An 18,211-nucleotide genomic window follows, 5' to 3' on the forward strand; every position below is an offset into this window, starting at 1 on the left:
TTGCATCTGACAACTTTTAACAGTCCGGTGATTCTTTCTGTCCCTGCCCCCACCCCATTACCGAGGGACAGCCAGCAGCATGGGGAACCCACGGCACAAGGCGCAGGTGGATGGTGGGGTCCTACGGATAAGCCCCAGTGATTGCTGTTGTTAAAGATGCTTTAGTCACAACTCAGAGCCGGGCCACCACCCCAGTGAGTGGCAGAGAACCAAGCAATACAGCACAGCTTATATATGCTTATCAGATCATTAGTCAATGTCTGAAGTTTTTAGGAGTTTCCTTTGGTCCTGTCAGTTCTGCAAATCCATCACCTGACTCTGTCCCAGGTGATTCACGGGTCCCTGGTCTCCAAGTAATTCTAGAGCTAAAGTGGTGACAGACATCAACTCTAGGTCAGATGATACATGCCAACACTCACCACTGACCCAGGGTGGCAACCTGCTCCACTACCTCCTGACCTAGGAAGCCCCTTAGGGAATTAGAGCAGCACTTCGCCAATGGAAAAACCAGAATGGCATGACACAGTGACTCAAAGATCTACAATGGACCCCTTATGCCTACAGAAACTGGTGCTAAAAACACAACAGATGAACAAGAGAACATTAACTGCCATGACTGATGCCAGAGCAAACCTCACTGGCCACTTAAGGAGAAGGGCAAAACCAGAATAGTAGTAAAAGCCTGCATGCCCAGGACTGTAATAAAAGAAAAAAACCCTAGCTGGAGATTGTTTGAGCCCAAGTAATACACGTCCTCTTCAGTTGCGATCTGAGTTAAGATGTAAAACAAATATCGTAATACACCCATATCAATTAGTTGCAATGGCTCACCTCTCACTGTGTCTGTTACGGGGCGCAGGTTCTCCCACTTGCCTCAGCTACGCTGGGCACCAGTTGTTGCAGTCGGAGCCCAAATCAGTCAGCCTCACATGGGGCACCCACTGTTGCAGCACAAGCAAGCTATCAGGCTGCAACAAGGCTTTTATGGTCAGTCAGATTCTACTCTCCATGCTTTTTGTTCTTCCTCCAGAGGTCAGACCACACCACTCCCCCCCCCCCCCATCTCCCATACTCCTCAGGGCTATTTAACTACTTAGCAAGAACAAGCTACAGCGGCACATTGTCCATGTCAATCAACCCACTGCCTTGGCAGCAAGGCCACAGCTGCAGATTATCAATGCTCATCAACCCTCTGCCTTCACTCCTCTACACGCTTCTCCAGAAATTCCAGGGAAGACAGTGACAGAAACCTTTGTTAGAACTAAGTGCCTGGTCAATGCCTCCAAGTAACAGCATCCGTGACGTCCAGACAGACGGTGAAGGGGATAGATGGATCCAAGAATTATATTAGAGAATGAGGTAAGTAAAAGGCACAGAGAAAGGGAGACCTCTTGAGTTCTGGAGAGTATATTTTGATGTACCCAATTTCTGGTTTTGTGGCTCAGGAAGAACATAGCCCAGGTTTTGTCGCAGCAGTTATATGGCCGCAAAGGGAAGGTGAGAGCCAGCAACAGAACTCCTTCCTGGCACCTTCTGTGTGGGAGCAGTGACCAGACATTTTCAGTTTCAGAGCAGGGCTCTGTGAGAGTGACAAAGTGAGGGGACTGTTTCGTGGCCGAGAAGGAAAACCATGACAACACCATACAGGAGGCAATTCCATTTTAATAGTCTCCAAAGTGTCGCGGTTCGAAAGGAAGAACAGTAGGGTAAAAGCACGAATATGCAGCCAATACCAACAGAAGTAGCGCTGGTAAGCTTCTCAATATTGCTTTTTGGTATTTCACAGGGAAAAACATGGAGCCTAATATTTCTCATCTGTAAGTTCTTGGGGGCTTTGGGGAGAAGGAAACTGACACTCTTACTAGGTTGTCTGAGAATCACCGTTTACAGTTACTCAATGTCTTCTGGTCTCACAGGATGAGGCAGAGGTATAACTGATTTCTTCTCTATATCTCTGGAAAGAGCTTTCCTCATATCTATGGCAAAAGAAAATAATGCTATTATAAAAGACAGTCATTGCACAAAGCCATATTAAGTGACTTCTCTACTACATTAAGATCATTTTTTGAGATTTCCTAGAATCCTAGAATATCTTGAGTTGCAAGTGACCCGTAAGGATCATTAAGTCCAACTCCATGCTCCTCGCGGGACTACCTAAAACTAAACCATATGACTAAAAGCATCATCCAGATGCTCCCTGAGCTCTTGACAGGTTTGGTGCCCTGACTGAACACCCTTTCAGTGGATAAGATTTTCCTAACATCCAACCTGAACGTCCCCTAACACAGATTCATTCCGTTTCCTGCAATTAAGTTTCGTAACTGATGTACTCTTCAGTAGGAAAAGCTATCTAAAGCAGTATACAGAATCCCATTCATCAATGACTATCTGAACTTGTTTCATATTAAAAAAAATACAAACAGGCTCAGGAACCCTCAACAGAAGAACCCTTCCATTCAACTTAAGGCACACCAACCACTTACCGTAAGCATCTTCATCTGGCTCTCCGCTGCTAGCAGAGTAGTACTCCAATACTGTCCGGTACACACTGTAGCCGAGCTGCTTATACATATTTACTGCAACCTGATTAGACACTCTCACAAAGAGATCAACGAAAAATCCACCCTTTCTTTGGAAACATAAAACCAAACAAAACCCATAGTAAGGAATAGCAAGTGAATGTATTGCTAAATAATCAATAACTTGTAATCAGACCAAAAGCAGGTCTGATGATGTTATATGCTAATTAAACACCTTTCACACTGCAGTAACAGATGCACTCCTTTCCCAAGGGACAAATCCTCTATAAACTCAGATTTTATTCTATTTTTGTCACATAACCATCCTTTTATACCAGCCCATGGGTTCAGAATTATGAACAGAAATTCAAACAGGGCAAGCTAAGCACTCACACAGGTCTCATATACATAATAAAAATTTTATTTAAAAAAAAATAATTAAAATCCACATTTTCGATTGCATTGGCTTAGGGACTGCCTCCTTCAACGTTTGTGGCAGGGGGCAGTGGCAGAATGGGTCACAAAGTTTAGTTGCCTAACACAAGGCAGCCCTTCTCCTCACAAGGCAGATTCTTCAAAACGTACTATTTTCCAGTTTTACCAATTACAGTGGGGTTGCCCTACTATCATGAGTTCAGGACATTTCCCTGTGGGTTCATTTGACACTCAAATTTTCAGCAGGTACAAACAGCCAAGCACGACACAGAAAGTAAGCTAAGCTACTGTCTACCATACAGAATTGGTTCTAAGGCTGCCTGCAGGAATTGCAAAAAGCCCACAATTACTGAACAAGCATGCTGGAGACCCTACGGGAAATCGTTGACATGTCATGAAACTCTTGCTGTCAAGACAAGGACCTTTTACACAGAATCTCTATTGGAATTTAGGCTACATCCTACTCATTCTGGCAAGTTAGCTTTCACAGAAACCCTGAGATCTTACACTGCCACGCAACATTTTCAGTCTTGTTCTCTAATTACAGGGAATCCTCAGCGAATCAGAACACTACTTAAAGCAAAATTCTGGGTCTCTTTCATTCAAATCAAATGCCTAAGCCATGGACAGGTGTCTGTAGAAAGATTACTTTTAGAAGATTAAAGATAAGCACAGTACTCACTTTTCCGAAATTTCTTCCAGTAGTTCCATCAGTTTAGCAGCCAAACCCAGCCGTCGAAATTCTGGTGCAACAGAGAGAGCAGTAACATGTCCATGCCACTCTTCCCTAGCCACAGAGCCTTCTGCTTTACCCATTACTGCGAACATATAGAGCATCAGAGCAGGAGCAGCTTGGGAATAATGCAGCACACACAGCCACACGACTTTACAAAAGAACCAAGCAGTCCCCAAACAAACATTGCAATGATCGTGGTAAAGGCTTAAGCAGCGATTCTATGTTATTACTCAGTGATTCACAGCCACTAAGTTTCATTTTGATGAAGTATTGCAGTTGTTTCTTGATTAATGTAAATAAATAAATTTCCACAAATTCACTGTTTGAGGCATGACTCCCAAATGCAAGTTTTAAGCAATTCTTGTGAGTCTTTAACTGAGTGGAATTCATGACCAAAGTAAAGGAGGGCTAGAAGCCCAAAACTCACCATCCCAGCAATTGCCGAAGACTTTTCATGACTATGGAGGAATAGAGGTTGGGAAACTTTGCCAATGTGGCAAGAGAAAGCAAAGGCCCTAGAAACACTGTATGTTTAAGGGGGAAAAAAAAAAGGGGGGGGGTTGGGTGTGTGTTCTTCATAGTTCCTTTCCTTTCTACACAGAGCCAAGCTACTGTTAGCTCATTAATGAATACTCAGACTTCCACAGGGTACTCTTATAAACATCAGGCACTGCTAAATAAGCAACTGATGCGGTGGGTACAGAGAAACCTTCCGTACAGCAAACGCTTTAAGCTTTACTGTTAAACACTTCATTTCCTGGGTCCCTGCAAAGACTCTCATTCTGTGCCCACCTTCCCAAACCCCCCAAAATAAGGGAAAAAACCCAATTGGAAAGAACAAACAAACCAACAGTTCTACTCTGAATGAGTTCTGAAAAACAAGAATATCCCACAGCAAATAAGCAACTGAAATCTGGACCCAGGGCATTCCCTTACAGGACAAGGCAAAACCCAAGCCCAGCATTTTCACTTACTGATGACTAGCAGCGTGTGAGGTTAGAGCTGAGTGTGGGCACCTCATTTCGTGAGCACAGAAGCACTCGTACTTACACATTCACCCATGTAACACCTGGGCGGGCGTTACCGCAGCCGAGCCTCCTTGCTGCGCTTGGAACGCCACACCGAAAACTACTGCCATGAGCCCTATACAACACGCTTAGCCACTTATGGAATGGGAAGACACTGCATAACGTTTCTCCTCGCTGCGGAGTATCTGGAAAACACGAAGCCTAAGAAAAGCCTTACAGCCCCCCCACACCGGCAAGGCGGCGAGACGGCGGCCGCGCCACTCACTGTAGCCCATCAGCTCGCCGCCGGGCGCCTCGGCCACGATGAAGTACTCGGGCCAGTGGGCCAGGTACTGCAGGTAGAAGGGTGTCCCGTACTGGGGCACGCAGTTAAGGAGCAAGCTGCTGCCGGCCGCGCTGGGCCCCGCGCCTCCTCCCCGGCGGCCGGCGGCAGCGGGAAGGATACGGTCTCCGTCAGCGGGTCCAGGTTGCTGCGGGGGGAGAGCGTCGCTCACCACGGGCCCGAGCTCCCGCGGGGAGAGGGGGAGCCCCGCGTGCGCCCACGGCCCGAGCGTGGCGGAGAGCGGGCGGGGGACTCAAGGCAGGGGAGAGGGGACGGGAGGAGGCGGACGGCGCTCACATGTTGTTGAAGCGGAAGAGGTCATCGCAGGTGAAGGCACGGAGCGTCGTCATGCTGCAGCTGCTGGCCCTGGCCCGCCGCCCCGGAAGCGCTCCTGTCCCCCGGAAGCGCTCCCGCAGCCCGAGAGCCGCTTCCCTCCCGCTCTGGCGGGAAGGCAGCGGCGCGGTCTCGCTGGGAGAGCTGCACCCGCGGGCCCCGAGAGCGGCAGGCGGGCGGCTGGGAACGTTGTGCCCGCCTGCGGCGGGAACGGGCCGGCAGTGCCGGGGGACCTGGCTCCGGGGCGCACGTTGCGCGTGTGCAGCGCCCAAGGGCGGCCCCGCGGCGCGTACACCGCCAGCCGCCGGCAGCAGAGGCGGAGACCTGGGTTCCTCTTGGTTTTATCTTACCTTCTATAAGGGACAGTCTTAGGACAACTCTTGTAACAAACAGCGTTTTGCGAAAAATACAGCCTCCTCTCCGCTTCGGCAGCTTGATTTGGTTCACTTTCCCTTACGCGCATGCACACCCCTCACTGCCTCTCTAATTGTTGCAAGAGCCACGACAACAGCACAGTACTTTTTTTTTTTTTTAATCTGGTTCACCTATCTGCCAGTCCTCACCAAGCAGACTTTGTGCACTCTTAGTTTTGTGGAATTAAGAGAAATGGCCTCTCCCCACTGCGATACGGAATCCTCACCCAGTTTGTGGTGCTGCAGCTCAAGCAGAGAAAGAATGATCCGCTTAACTTAAGGCTTGCCTGGAAAGCTGAAGCTGCAAGGATGACATGACAGCCTTTAAGATGAAAAATAAGAGACACATCATGGGGAAATAACAACAAAAAGATTTGATTTAAGCTGCTGCAGGTGGCAGTTTTGCAGTAGGTACTTTCTGTGAATTCACAAATAATCCCCTAATGTAACAGTAACTTTTCGATTAAAGTTCTCTATTTCTTCTCTGTTAGTAAGATTTAGGAATTTATTACCTCCAGCTGTTTCCATTAGCCTTTCCAGTTACTTCTATATTTCAAAAAGAGGGACTAATAAATAAAAAGACTACCTCAACTATAAGCTTTTTCTTGCTTTTCAGCATTTCATAACATGAAACGTCTCGCACTGGAGAAGATGGGGTAGCTTATTTTTGCAAGTCCAAATTCCTTCCTAGGTTTATGTATCATCTGTTTCCTGGCATTATGAGAAGCAAGAAGTGTTTTGCATGGCACAGTGAATACAATGTTCTAATTTTTAAAAGAAACAATTGCACAAGAATAGACAGTGGAATCATCTTGAGGTGGTTTGGGTGCACGTTTCCCTTTTTGCACTCTTTGCTTTCCTTAGTTTCATGCCTGAAATTCCGAGTTTGCCTCTCTGCCCTACTCCTTCCCTCCTCTAGCAGAGCCACCATCATATGCAAATAGTGGAATTTTCTTTAGCAGCAAATGTCAGTCTTAACTTCGAAAGAAATGGTTCAGCCATTCAAGATACCTGCCTGCTGCTTTTACTGCTGTTCAGGTCAAGCACACTAACTAGATTGATAATGTTACTGCATCCTTCCTTTGCAAAGATGTTTAAAGTGGGCCGAGCACGATGAAAGGTAGCAGCATCAGAGTGTAATGATACACAAACCATTCAAGTGTGAACCATTTCTTAAAAACAAACAAACAAACCAGAACACAGCACCCAACATTTCAAGTTACAATTCAGTATTACAGTGTATTATGTGCAAAACTCACCTTTCACAAAATGAAATACAAACATGTGCCAGGGGTTTCAGATACATGGCAAACTGACGAAAACGCTATGATCTTTGTATGTACAATACACATGCTGCTCATAACATTTTTGTAATCATCTGCTTCACGTTACACTGCTCAAAGCAGGCCTGGGGAGAATCCCATGTCCCTCTAAAAAGACTAGCCCAAATTGACTTAAGTAGGGTCCTATCTTGGACAAATCTATAGAACACATACATTTAATACCATTTTATCTTTGCATATGTAGGATTGACTTTCACATCTCACCTACTAAGTAACTTAGAACGATGAAATGCTGTAACACATTCTTCAATTCAAGACAAGTTGATGTTGGTGACATACTATACAAACTAGTTAGTGTTCTCCTTTACCTTACTGATCTATTTAACCTTCTGCTAACACAAATAGTATCTGGGATAGACACTGCTAAATCCCTCTGCAAATCTAGACTACTGCTTACATAAAAGTTCCTTACCAACCTCCTCTACTTATTTTCTGCAAGGAGCCTGAACCAGCAGACATAACATGTTTTTATTGTAAATTAAGTTCTCTACATTCTTTCTCTGCCCCTTCTCTACAACCTTTTATTTCAATTTCCTCTTCCAACCCCCTAGTTCTGTCTGAAGCAATGCATATAAACAATAATCCAGATAACAGTACATCATGTTCAGATAAAGGCACTAAAATTGCCAGTGCCAATGTTACAATCTTCTTACAGGTAACAGAAGTTTCATGAGAACTCTCCTGTAACAGGGAAGGAAAAGAAACCACAGAGACTTCTAATACAACACACTGAAACCAGAAAGAGATTTATTCTTGTATATTAAATGTTAAAATCACATGCATAATTATAGAATACTTTATCATAAAAAAATGTATTTCAAAAAACCCTGACAGTTTACCTGCAACTGCTATAGAATTTCTAATTTTTTTTAATATATATATATAAAACTATGGCGATTCTCTGTAATTAAAAAAATTAGGAAAGGATGCAATCATCCAAGTAACAATGCGTTAACTGATGCCCTGCATCGGACAGTGTTGTCAAACTCATGCTGGTGAAACTCAGCTCATACCAGCCAGTTTACTGAAATACTTGTCTTAGCATACATATACTTGAATCAAAATGACATTCGGCTATAGGGTGAGTGCAAGAAAATACATTTTTGCATGCTACAGCAAGAGACCTGCAAAGGGCCACGGTATAATATGCTTCAAAAAATATGCTTTGTAACAGTGAAAAACTTAAAAATGAGGAACTGGCATGCAAATACACAGCTTTATTGATAATTTTGTATTCAATTTAATAGCAAATGCTTCTGCACAGTGATACTACATCAATGAGAGTCCGAATGTATAAATTTTCAGAATTATCTTACTAGGAGTGTATATGAATTTATTTCCTTCAGTTGTATGCAAAGTAAGCACAAGTGTAACTATGAGATGAAAACGTGTGAACAAGCATACTGCCACCCAAAAAAAACCATTTTATTGATTTGAATCAATAGAAAACCTTACGCATCACTATTAAATGGCATCAACAGCTGATTCAAAAAGATTTTAGAAATTATTTCCCAATTTGCACAGTTTACACAAGTCTTTAAAAAATGCTTCTGAATAAACTAAGAATATTTAAAGGAAGTATAGTTGTACAAGGAGTGTAACTTACATACTGAAAATCATGAGCAAAACTTCAAGGCATTTCTTCTGGTTGCCTGTCTTGAGTTGTATCTTCCATGGAAAGGTATTTTTAAGATTATATTTTTAAAGAGAAAATCCTAAAAAATAACCTACCAAATAACATGATATCATAATGAACAAACAGATGCTCCCAAACAGTTGAGAAATTAAACTGTTCAAAAACTCCTAAAATAACACATAAGCGTTAAAATTCAGACCAACCATAATGAACATAAAGATCCTGTTAATTTCTGTATAGTAATCTCAGTATGTTCAGCAAGTTCTGTTTTCAAAATACACATTCCAACTTCCTCGTCTGCCTGACTACCACCAAAGAAAGACTATACAAAAGTACAAACACACTCCTTTGCTTCCAAAGTCACTTACATACAAGAATGAGGTGTGCTGACAAGGATGGCTAATCTACAATATACAACAATATTGATACAATTTACACAGCATTTTAAAACACAAAATTACATTAATGGCATCATCACATGTTCTCTCAGACTAACATTTAAGTTAATCTTAACACTAAGACTATAATTCACAATTTCCACTGAATACCTACCAATGTAAAAGAGCTTACCTGTACACAAAATAGCATCTGTAACACTGCGGTACACGAAGGAATATGTCCGCCACATCGATGTTTGTAACATAAGCAAAGAAATCTGTGTAAACCACAACTATTACTTTCCTGAGGCTTTACTAACATGTGGTTCTAAATCCCAAAAAGCATTAAGCATGCGTTCAACTTTGTGCAAACCTTCTAGTCTCATAAACAAGTCTAAAATTTTGCTGGGTTACAACTTTACCAAACAATACATTTTCATTTTTAAAAAAGGCGAACAAAATTAAAGGGTTGTGCCAGCAACACAATCAAACAGAATGTCAATAGCTGGAATTCTGGGTGGCTTTTTGGTTTTGGTTGGTTTGTTTGGGGGTTTTTTTTTGTGTAGGAAATACTGAGAAACTTCCCACTTCATGAGATGGAAGAAACATTTATGGGTACTAACTAGAACTTACTGCAACACACTAACAACTTAAACTCTTATTTTAATTAGGTTTTCTGCTGAATTTTTATGAGCTACCTTCACATTTAGAGTAAAGAATGACTGGCAAACTAACTTTAATGTCTACAGAATTTTTAATCAAGTTTTCAGCAACTGTTCCCTAGCCTACCAACATACTTCTAACATTAGAATCAAAAATACCATTGTCTAATTTTTCAGGGATATAACTTAGGATGCTGTCTCATATTTTCACAGTTTGAGAAGGGTAGAAAACCAGTGGGTTTTGTCTTTTTGTCTTATTTTTAGTGTTTTGTTCATTTGTATTTCACTAGTCAGTGTAAAGATCAAAAATGAGCTTAACTATGACTTCCCTCTTGCTGTGTTGCTTTTGGCATCGTGTCCAGGTTTAAGCCAGTTTTCAAGCATTTAATTAAAAGCTTTAGCCAAGGACCCAAATATGAAATCTTAAAATACTGTCTACTGAGTCAACCATCACAGAGATTCAGTTTATTGCACAAGTGCAAAGCTGTTGTATTAACTTCTGCATTTAGTAACAGTAATCTGAACGCTCTAACAAATTCTGTAATGTGCATTTGCTTTGGAGTTTCAGGATATGGAAGATTTTTGTGGCTGTGACTTTAACAGAGCCTCAACAACCCCAACGAGTAGTTTTACAGCAGCTGTCAATCTTTACCACAGAAAAAAAGTTTGAAAAAGTTTTATTCCATAATTAATATTATACAATTTAGGCTCTTGAACTTCAGGTTCAGGATAAAAATGCTTAAGAATCAACGCCAGCAGTACCGGTTCACTGTGGTCAATGCAGTACAAAACAGTTTCATTTAAAGAAGCAAACGTGAAACATTCACGTCAAGCTGTCAAGTGCAAATGTGCTTAATTTCAGTTGTTGATCTCTTTTTTAGACATGCTGCTAAAAATGTAGCAGATATATTCCCAGTAAGAAACAACAGTTACAGATTTACTAAACTAGTACATTAAGTGAACTGGTTTGCCAACTCTAATCAAACCTGCTTTTCTTCATGTAGCCTGACTGTGATCCTAAAACACACCTTACCTTCATCTTAAAGGTAGCTCTCCTATCTTTCAGTGTTTCCAGTTGCTAATACCAAGGTATCGTTACAATATCGAAATATAAGTTAAAATATTTTTTCTTAATTATACAGTTTTTTTCCTAAACAGTATTGCATAGTAACCAACGGCATTTCTCTTTTAGAGCAAGAACTGAACAGGAGTTTAAGTAAAACTAAATGGTTTTACAGAGTTAATGTACATATGTACAAAAATTCCTTGTCTTAAGTCCAGAAATCATGAACTGTAAAACTAGCTCTTTAATAAAACTACAGTAAAGAGTTAGGCTCCTTCTCTCAAAAGTCAAGTAGAGGTAAAAAGTAGCTGTACTGTGAAAACTTACATCATTTGGTATTCTCTCACCTGGACCACCAAGGTCTTCACTGCTCTTATTCTCATTTTCAATCTCTTTTAGAACTTCTCTCAAAGCTTCCTATTTGGGGTTACTTTCTAGGACAAATTCCCTCTTCAGTACTGAAACAAAGTAAGATTGAACATAGCAGCTCTTAAAGCCAAAATATCCTTCAGAACTTTAATGGTTAGATGTCAGTCGTGTGATGGTTGTTGGCAAATACAATATTCAACATCCTACATATGCAACTTGTTATGCTAATGGGTTGGAGATCACTCATATTTTAAAATGGGATTAAGTGCTTTAATGAAGAAAAAAGTTAAAATATTCACTCATTCTTCAGTTCTGGAAGTCCCGAATATATTTTTTTAATGAAAGCGACAGCAGCCTCCTACCTGTTCACGTAAAAAAGATCAAGCTAAATACCAATGTAATTCAACAACTCCAAAAAAGATCTTCCAACGATCAGCTGAGCAAACTTGAAGAACCCCTTACTTCTTCATGACTGTTTTATGTTACGATACGCTTTCTGAATTAAGATTATGTCTCAACCCAGCTAACAGATTGAGATCTTGAGCTGTGTAAGATCACGTAGGGAACCACAGCACAAGCAGTAATATGTAGAGTGTTTGAAATTGTGTGACAGTCTCCAACTTAAAATTAGGAATGATCAGTACCATTTTCCTTCTTTCCATCACTTTTTTCAGAGGCTTTGCCTTTCCGATTCAGTTTCTCATCTGCAATGCGATAAACTCTAGCTCAGGCATTTACAAACATGGAAGTACCGGAGTCAAGAAACAGCCAAACTAAAGGGGAAAAGAAAGCAGTAGTAGTTTGACATTTGCGAAGCGTATGTGTTTCAACCCCTTGTGGTAAAAAAACCGAATCTATCTGGAATACCTGTGCTACCCGTTTGCTATGCAATTACTAGCTTAATAGAGGACAGAAATGCGATGCAAATCTCACACTGTTAAGCAACAGCAGTTAAGTGGGAAGATGAAAGCATTACCTATCAATAATAAAAACCTACGTCCTTATGGCTGGTTATATAAAAACTAATTAGATACCTTCATATGTTTGGGAATGTTAATTAAAGACATCAGCATTTCACCGTTCCATGCATTAACTTGTATGGTTATTCAGTGTTTACCTGAATTCTCACCAAAAGATTTTTCACTTGCTTTCAGTGACTCTATAAGATTAAGGAAAGCAACACAATCATACCGAGTTAGATACAGTAGCAAAGTACATAGTATCTTCAAATCCTGGACCAAAGATTTTGTCTTAGCTCCAAGCTGATGCCACAGAGGATCTAGAAGGTGACGTATCATCTAGAAATAGAAATTGGAGAGTTCAGGATGTCAAATACATTGTATACTAACAGAGATAAGAATGGACATTTTTTATTTCCTTTACAGGGGATGTCACTTGTTTCCCAAAGTGATTAAACACTCAATTAATGATGCGATAACGAGGTATTTCTTTTGATAACTAATAATTTTTTTTGCAAAGTTAACATAATATAGATGCCTTTATGTAAAATATTTCAGCAATTAGCAGATGTATATAATTTAATGCCTTCAGTTCATACTTTCCATATAATTATAAAATACCGGTAAACTAACCCCCCCCTTATTTTACTGGTATTGGCCTGCACCTTTAGTCTAGTATCCTTTACTTAGGTAAAGTAAAAAACATTACGATGTCATTTAATTCTCAAAATAAGATGAGTACCCACAGATATGCAACCTATAGAGCATAAGGAAAAACCCCTCCAAATATTTAAAGTACAGAAGGCCCGACATCAAGATCCAATCGCAGGTAACAACCATATTTCAATACAGTGTTTAGGATTTTACTCTACAGAGAGCATGTGTGCCAAACATGGCAGAACTGCCAAAAATAACACACAATTAATGACATACAGAGCGATTAAAAGATGCACATACATACATCTGTTGTATATTATGTATTGTATACAGTGCTCCTCCTAATAGAGACAATAAAAAATACAAACAGGAAATTCAAGAGGAAAAAAAGGGGGTGGGTGTGAATAACCGCGTACTTATCTCTAAAGTATTTTGAGCTGAAATTTCACAGATCATCATAATACACCAACCATGAATCAGGATGTTCTTACCATAGAGACTTTGCAAACAAAGAAAGAACAGTAATACCAATACACCAAACCCCCTACTGGCAACTGTATCATCACCATCACGGATTAACACAGTTTCTCTCCTTGTACCAGTAATAAACATGTCATGGGATAATAATCAATTGCTGCTGGTTATTTATTTTACAAATAGTATTTCTGTTTGCATAGTAGACAGTTTGAAGATCTACACCCCTTTAGTTAGATACAGCAGAACAATCAAAATGGTTACCTTGTCAAAAGGTTTATCAATAGCATTTTCTAAAGATAGATCTACTTCAAGAGCTGGACCGTAACGTTTGAGTTCTCTCAGACACGCATTCAAAATGTCCAGGATCGAAGTCTAAATAGCAAGCATAGCAGGCATCATCGACACATGTATTTCCACCACTTCAGGTTTATGCTTCTCTAAAAATGAGTTCACCGCTATATGAAATCTAAGAGGAAAACAGCTTATTAAGATTTACATATATTGTCTGCTTGACCTACAACTATTCAGAAGTTTGTATAAACTACAATTACTTTAAACATAAAGAAGTTAATTGCAAAATCAGTTTCTACCGATGTGAAGACTGCAGTCTCAGGAACAGCCTCAGAAAACCATCTAGAAAGTTACCGCACTACATCCTACATCATTATTACACATAACATATTAAAGTAAAACAAAAAAAAAATCTTGTCAGGGAGAAAATGGAATGGGTTCATAAAACCTTTGGAATCACATGGTTCCACTAGCAGATTCTGTGATGTTCCTAGCTTCTGGTCGTAAGCAGCAGGTTAACACACTGCCCTTACAGCCAACCCAGCTGTACAGGTATAGAGATGCTACCTGACTTTTACTAACTGAACAGACTCAGAAAATGCCATGTCTGCTGACCCCAAACTCAACAGGTGTTTCCCTTACTGCATGCTGCACCCCCAGGTCTCCGCATGGTTTAGAAGACAAGGAAGAAAATTTACGAGAGCTTCTATTCAACCTCTTGTATCCTAGTTATGTCCATTTCTACTTTGTGATACCAAAAGAAAGACTGTTAAGAGTTTACAATGCAGAGTAACAGTACATTAAGATAAAGCGAAACACATTCTGGACTAAAGGAACAAATGAGCAGACCTCCTTGGCCCAATGCAAGAGCATTGAATGGGTGATCAGCTAAAGTGCCCAATTCTGTTTGTGGCTCTGCTCCTAAAAGACTTCATGCATGTCACAATCTTGGCAATCTGGTTTCTATCAGTCATCAAGAAATATTCTTCATACACAACATAAATGGAAAAGTTGATTAAAAAAATATGACATGTAGAAAGAAACCCATGGAGTTTCATTACAGCTGGAAACAAATACCTCCATGAATGGCAGAATTGAGAGCATGTACTTCTGTTACTTCACAGCTTAAATAATCTGTTTAATAAGTAAAGTTTTTCTTAAGCTATTAAGAATGTCACTTTCCACTGTGATTTCTGTTGGCTAAAAGGACAGCTATACCATAAGGTTCAGCCCTTATAGATTTAGTTTGGGTCTGTTTTAAAAAATACAGAAGTTTAGGGTATTTAAGACCTCTTCTTCTGTCAAAAAAGGAATTGAATTTGTTTGGAAATACAAGAAGAAACACAGATTAGTAGCGTGACTGCATACACCTCATTGTTTTAGGAGCCCATTGTAACACCCTTAATTTTTTTTTTGTAAGTTTAACTCTCCAATGAAATAAAGAGGTGCCTTACCTTGGCGACAGATAAAGTTTCCTGACAAAAAGATTTCTCATCACTTTTTCCACATGGCAAAAGCCAGCGTTAAATGCAACCGCATTATCTGTAAAAGCTTTAATGAAACCTCGCTTGTTGTTCTGGTGATAAAGTCGTTAAGATAAATGCCTCCTGACAGGATTCAATGATTCTGTGCGCTTTGTATACCAAAATGAATGGCAGAATAAAAGGTTTTCAAGTTACAAAAAAGTAAAGAGGTCCAATTTTATATAGCTTTTTCCTCAAAACTGTCTTTTAACATTGTTTTCTTAAATAGAGTACAATAGGAATTTAGATATTCTAAAGCAACAGTAAACAAACTTTCCAGGGTTCAAACCAAGCCATTCCTCAGTTTCAGTGCCATGGAATCCCCAAACAACAGAACTGGGTTCACGATGCATCTTTAGCAAAAAAACCCCAAACCTCACCAACCCAAAACAAGCCTTGAGTGGCAGGATATATCTTAGAAAATTCTTTAGTCCTAAGGCAAAATTTGAACCTGAGCCTTTTAAAAGGAGTAAAAGTGAATGTAAGACATAACATGCTATTACAACAAAGCAAGTTCGATATGTTCAAGATTGTGACATTTGTATTATTTTGTTAAGAGAAGATCTAGAATAACAGAGCTGTCAAGTAAGTTTCATTCGTAACAGTTCACATATTTACATAATCAAAGAACTTTTGAAAACATTTTGCTTCCCCCCTCTTGTGAAATATATTTTCACACTTGAGGATAGAAACCACCGCCAACTGTATGAATACACCTCCAACTTTCTTCATGGCTATGGGTATATTAGGGAAAAAAAGATTTATCATGCACATTTTGGTACACAGAAGTGAAACAATAGTTTGACTACATCAAGCATTTGAGGTGCATACTTCTGGGATTTACACTCCACGCAGCCAAGACCTGTTAAAACAACGGCTTCCTGATACTTGTGTTAAATAGCGCATAATATTTCTTCACTCTCCCCCTAGTGAGGTGAGCCCCATGGGGCACTTTTAACCATTCACAACTTCCAGTGGAATAATAAATGCCTTTCTGACATGGAAGCAAAGGACATCAAACATCACAAGATTTACCTTGCACCTACACAAGCTGACAAACGTACAGTGCATTTAATTTCTACAAGTTATTTCAACTCGGCACCCAAGCATTGTTTTTAATATGCCTTTGCTTTGCAAATGCCAAGGCATCTATAAGAAAAAGACTTCCAAATAACTGCTAGCCATTCACGATCGAGTCATGGAATAATCCACTAAAAGCTACTTTTCTACCTAGATACTTTTTACATCTCTCCTGTGAAGCATTTTCTTAAAGACATAATAATGATCATACTCGTTTCTGAGCATCTTCCAGTTTGTCAAGATGTGACTCAAAGGACATTACAGGAGATACAGAGTTTGTAAAGAGATCAGCAAGGCTAGGTGTTTTTCATAATACTTCCCTACTGTCAGCCAACATATGTCAGCTTATGAAGTGCATCCACACTGCTGTGTAAGCCTCAGTAGAAACAATTTGCCACTCTTTACTACACCAACTTGCATCAGTTTTAGCATGCTATTAAGTACATAATTTCTATTTGGCCAGAACCACCAGGAATAATTCTTCTTTACTCTAGTGATAATTTCTTATCCTCATTTCACTGAATTTATAAGTTCATCAGATACTAACTCACAAGTGGTTGTACACTGATTCTATACACAGCATTTATAATGCCTAGAGACAGTTTTGCTATGTTAACTCCTCAAGAAACACTATTACAATTTTTTGTGGATTTTGTCCTGCAATTTCACACACAGATGTTTCCAGCATGACCAGGTGTTACCCGACTTTTAAAATGAAGCCACAAGTCTATCAAAGTTGCTGTCACGCTGACCTCTAGTGGCAATGCAAAACCTAGAACAGCTCTGGATCACTATAGGACAGGACTTTTTAAAAATCTTTAGCGTCTTTCTTCTTTTCATCCTGACAAAGTCCAAAGGTGTGTTTTCTTTCTCTGCCCCGTCCTTCTTTGGTAGGGCAGAAAGCAGAAGGAGTCGTCGTCAAGGGTAAGAACAGAAACTAAAATAGTTGCCCAGAAAATGTGTTCCCTTTTTTAAACCTAGAAATTAAAAGAATTGACAAATCTAGTGTCCTTTGGGTCTAGCATAAAACAGTTCAAAATGTTTCACAGATTACAGCTTGTCATACACGGACAAAAAGGAAGGGGATACATCTTTTGAAGCAGAAACTTACATTCTTCTAAGTGTTCAATATTCAGTGACGTTTAGCCATTAAGATGTTAACATTTAGATAACAGTAAAATATTCTTACATCCCTGGCTCTTAGAGATCTATTTTACTAGCTCTCCAGGCTGCAACAAGGTTTCCAGCTTAGAAAAGAACATAAAAACAATGGTGGCTGGGACAGAAGGGGAATAGAACATGAGAGGAAAAAGCTAACCGTAACAAAACACAACATCTAAAATCAGTTTTAATCATAGGCCAATGTCCTATAGACCATCTGACGCTATTTCACCAAGTGCAATCAACTGTTCTTAGAAAGCCAGTCCGAATTTTATGTTTCCGATGTCAATGTCATCATTTAACTGCTGATTTGTTTTCTAGCCACTAACCGATATCAGAAAGCCACACAAATGCATGATCCAGTATCTAAACATAATGTGGATGTTTTCAAATTGTATGATTAAATAAGGCAAACAAGTTTGGAGCAAAGAAAACCATTTGAAAAAAAACTACATATTTGTTCCTTTTACCTCAGTCTTTGTGGGGAAAAAAAAAAGGAATAATTGTCAATACCAGTTAGTAGAACTCTTCACACAGAATTAAGCTTTATGTATTTTCAAACAGAACAGTCTTACCTTTATGTCATTAAACTCTTACCAGTAATAAGGTTTGCAGGAATTCTGTCCGTCAGGAAAACCTACCACAAGGATTCGACTTGTTGCAAAGATGATGACTCCTTGTGTGTAAAATTCATATTGAGTATTATTTGTAATTTCATTGGTAATACGCCGAGGAAGATGAACAACTTCACCTGATCTCAGCTGAGCAATAAAATACTCCTAAACCAAAACGAATAAAACCACAAGACATTACTGTGGCAACTGATA

The 18,211-nt window shown here is 39.9% G+C and overlaps 1 protein-coding gene and 1 non-coding gene across 4 annotated transcripts in view; both read right to left on the reverse strand.

The window, feature by feature from the left end:
• Positions 1–342: 342 nt before the first annotated feature.
• LOC119149489 lies at positions 343–427 on the reverse strand. The gene has a single exon (XR_005104722.1). It is a non-coding gene; the product is annotated as a small nucleolar RNA SNORD45 (small nucleolar RNA).
• A 1,215-nt stretch (positions 428–1,642) lies between these two features.
• The window catches only part of LOC119148117 (N-alpha-acetyltransferase 20), a 32,952-nt gene continuing 16,383 nt past the window's right edge, over positions 1,643–18,211 (reverse strand). The window contains exons 10-16 of one of the 3 annotated variants that reach the window (XR_005104305.1): positions 17,982–18,163; positions 13,591–13,795; positions 12,428–12,534; positions 8,736–11,325; positions 5,338–6,087; positions 4,984–5,188; positions 4,873–4,903 (exon numbers count right to left, since the gene is read on the reverse strand). Coding sequence is in view for 2 of the 3 variants with exons in the window: in XM_037387800.1 (XP_037243697.1) it covers positions 1,891–1,976; positions 2,484–2,629; positions 3,637–3,805; positions 4,984–5,074; positions 5,164–5,188; positions 5,338–5,390 (570 nt within the window). In the remaining variant the exon portion in view is untranslated. Of the gene's footprint in view, positions 1,977–2,483; positions 2,630–3,636; positions 3,806–4,872; positions 4,904–4,983; positions 5,189–5,337; positions 6,088–8,735; positions 11,326–12,427; positions 12,535–13,590; positions 13,796–17,981; positions 18,164–18,211 lie in introns of those variants that run through there. The other 2 variants (XM_037387800.1, XM_037387801.1) reach the window with 2 other exon arrangements.

Source organism: Falco rusticolus, chromosome 5 (genome assembly GCF_015220075.1).
Source record: "Falco rusticolus isolate bFalRus1 chromosome 5, bFalRus1.pri, whole genome shotgun sequence".
Classification (NCBI taxonomy): domain Eukaryota; kingdom Metazoa; phylum Chordata; class Aves; order Falconiformes; family Falconidae; genus Falco; species Falco rusticolus.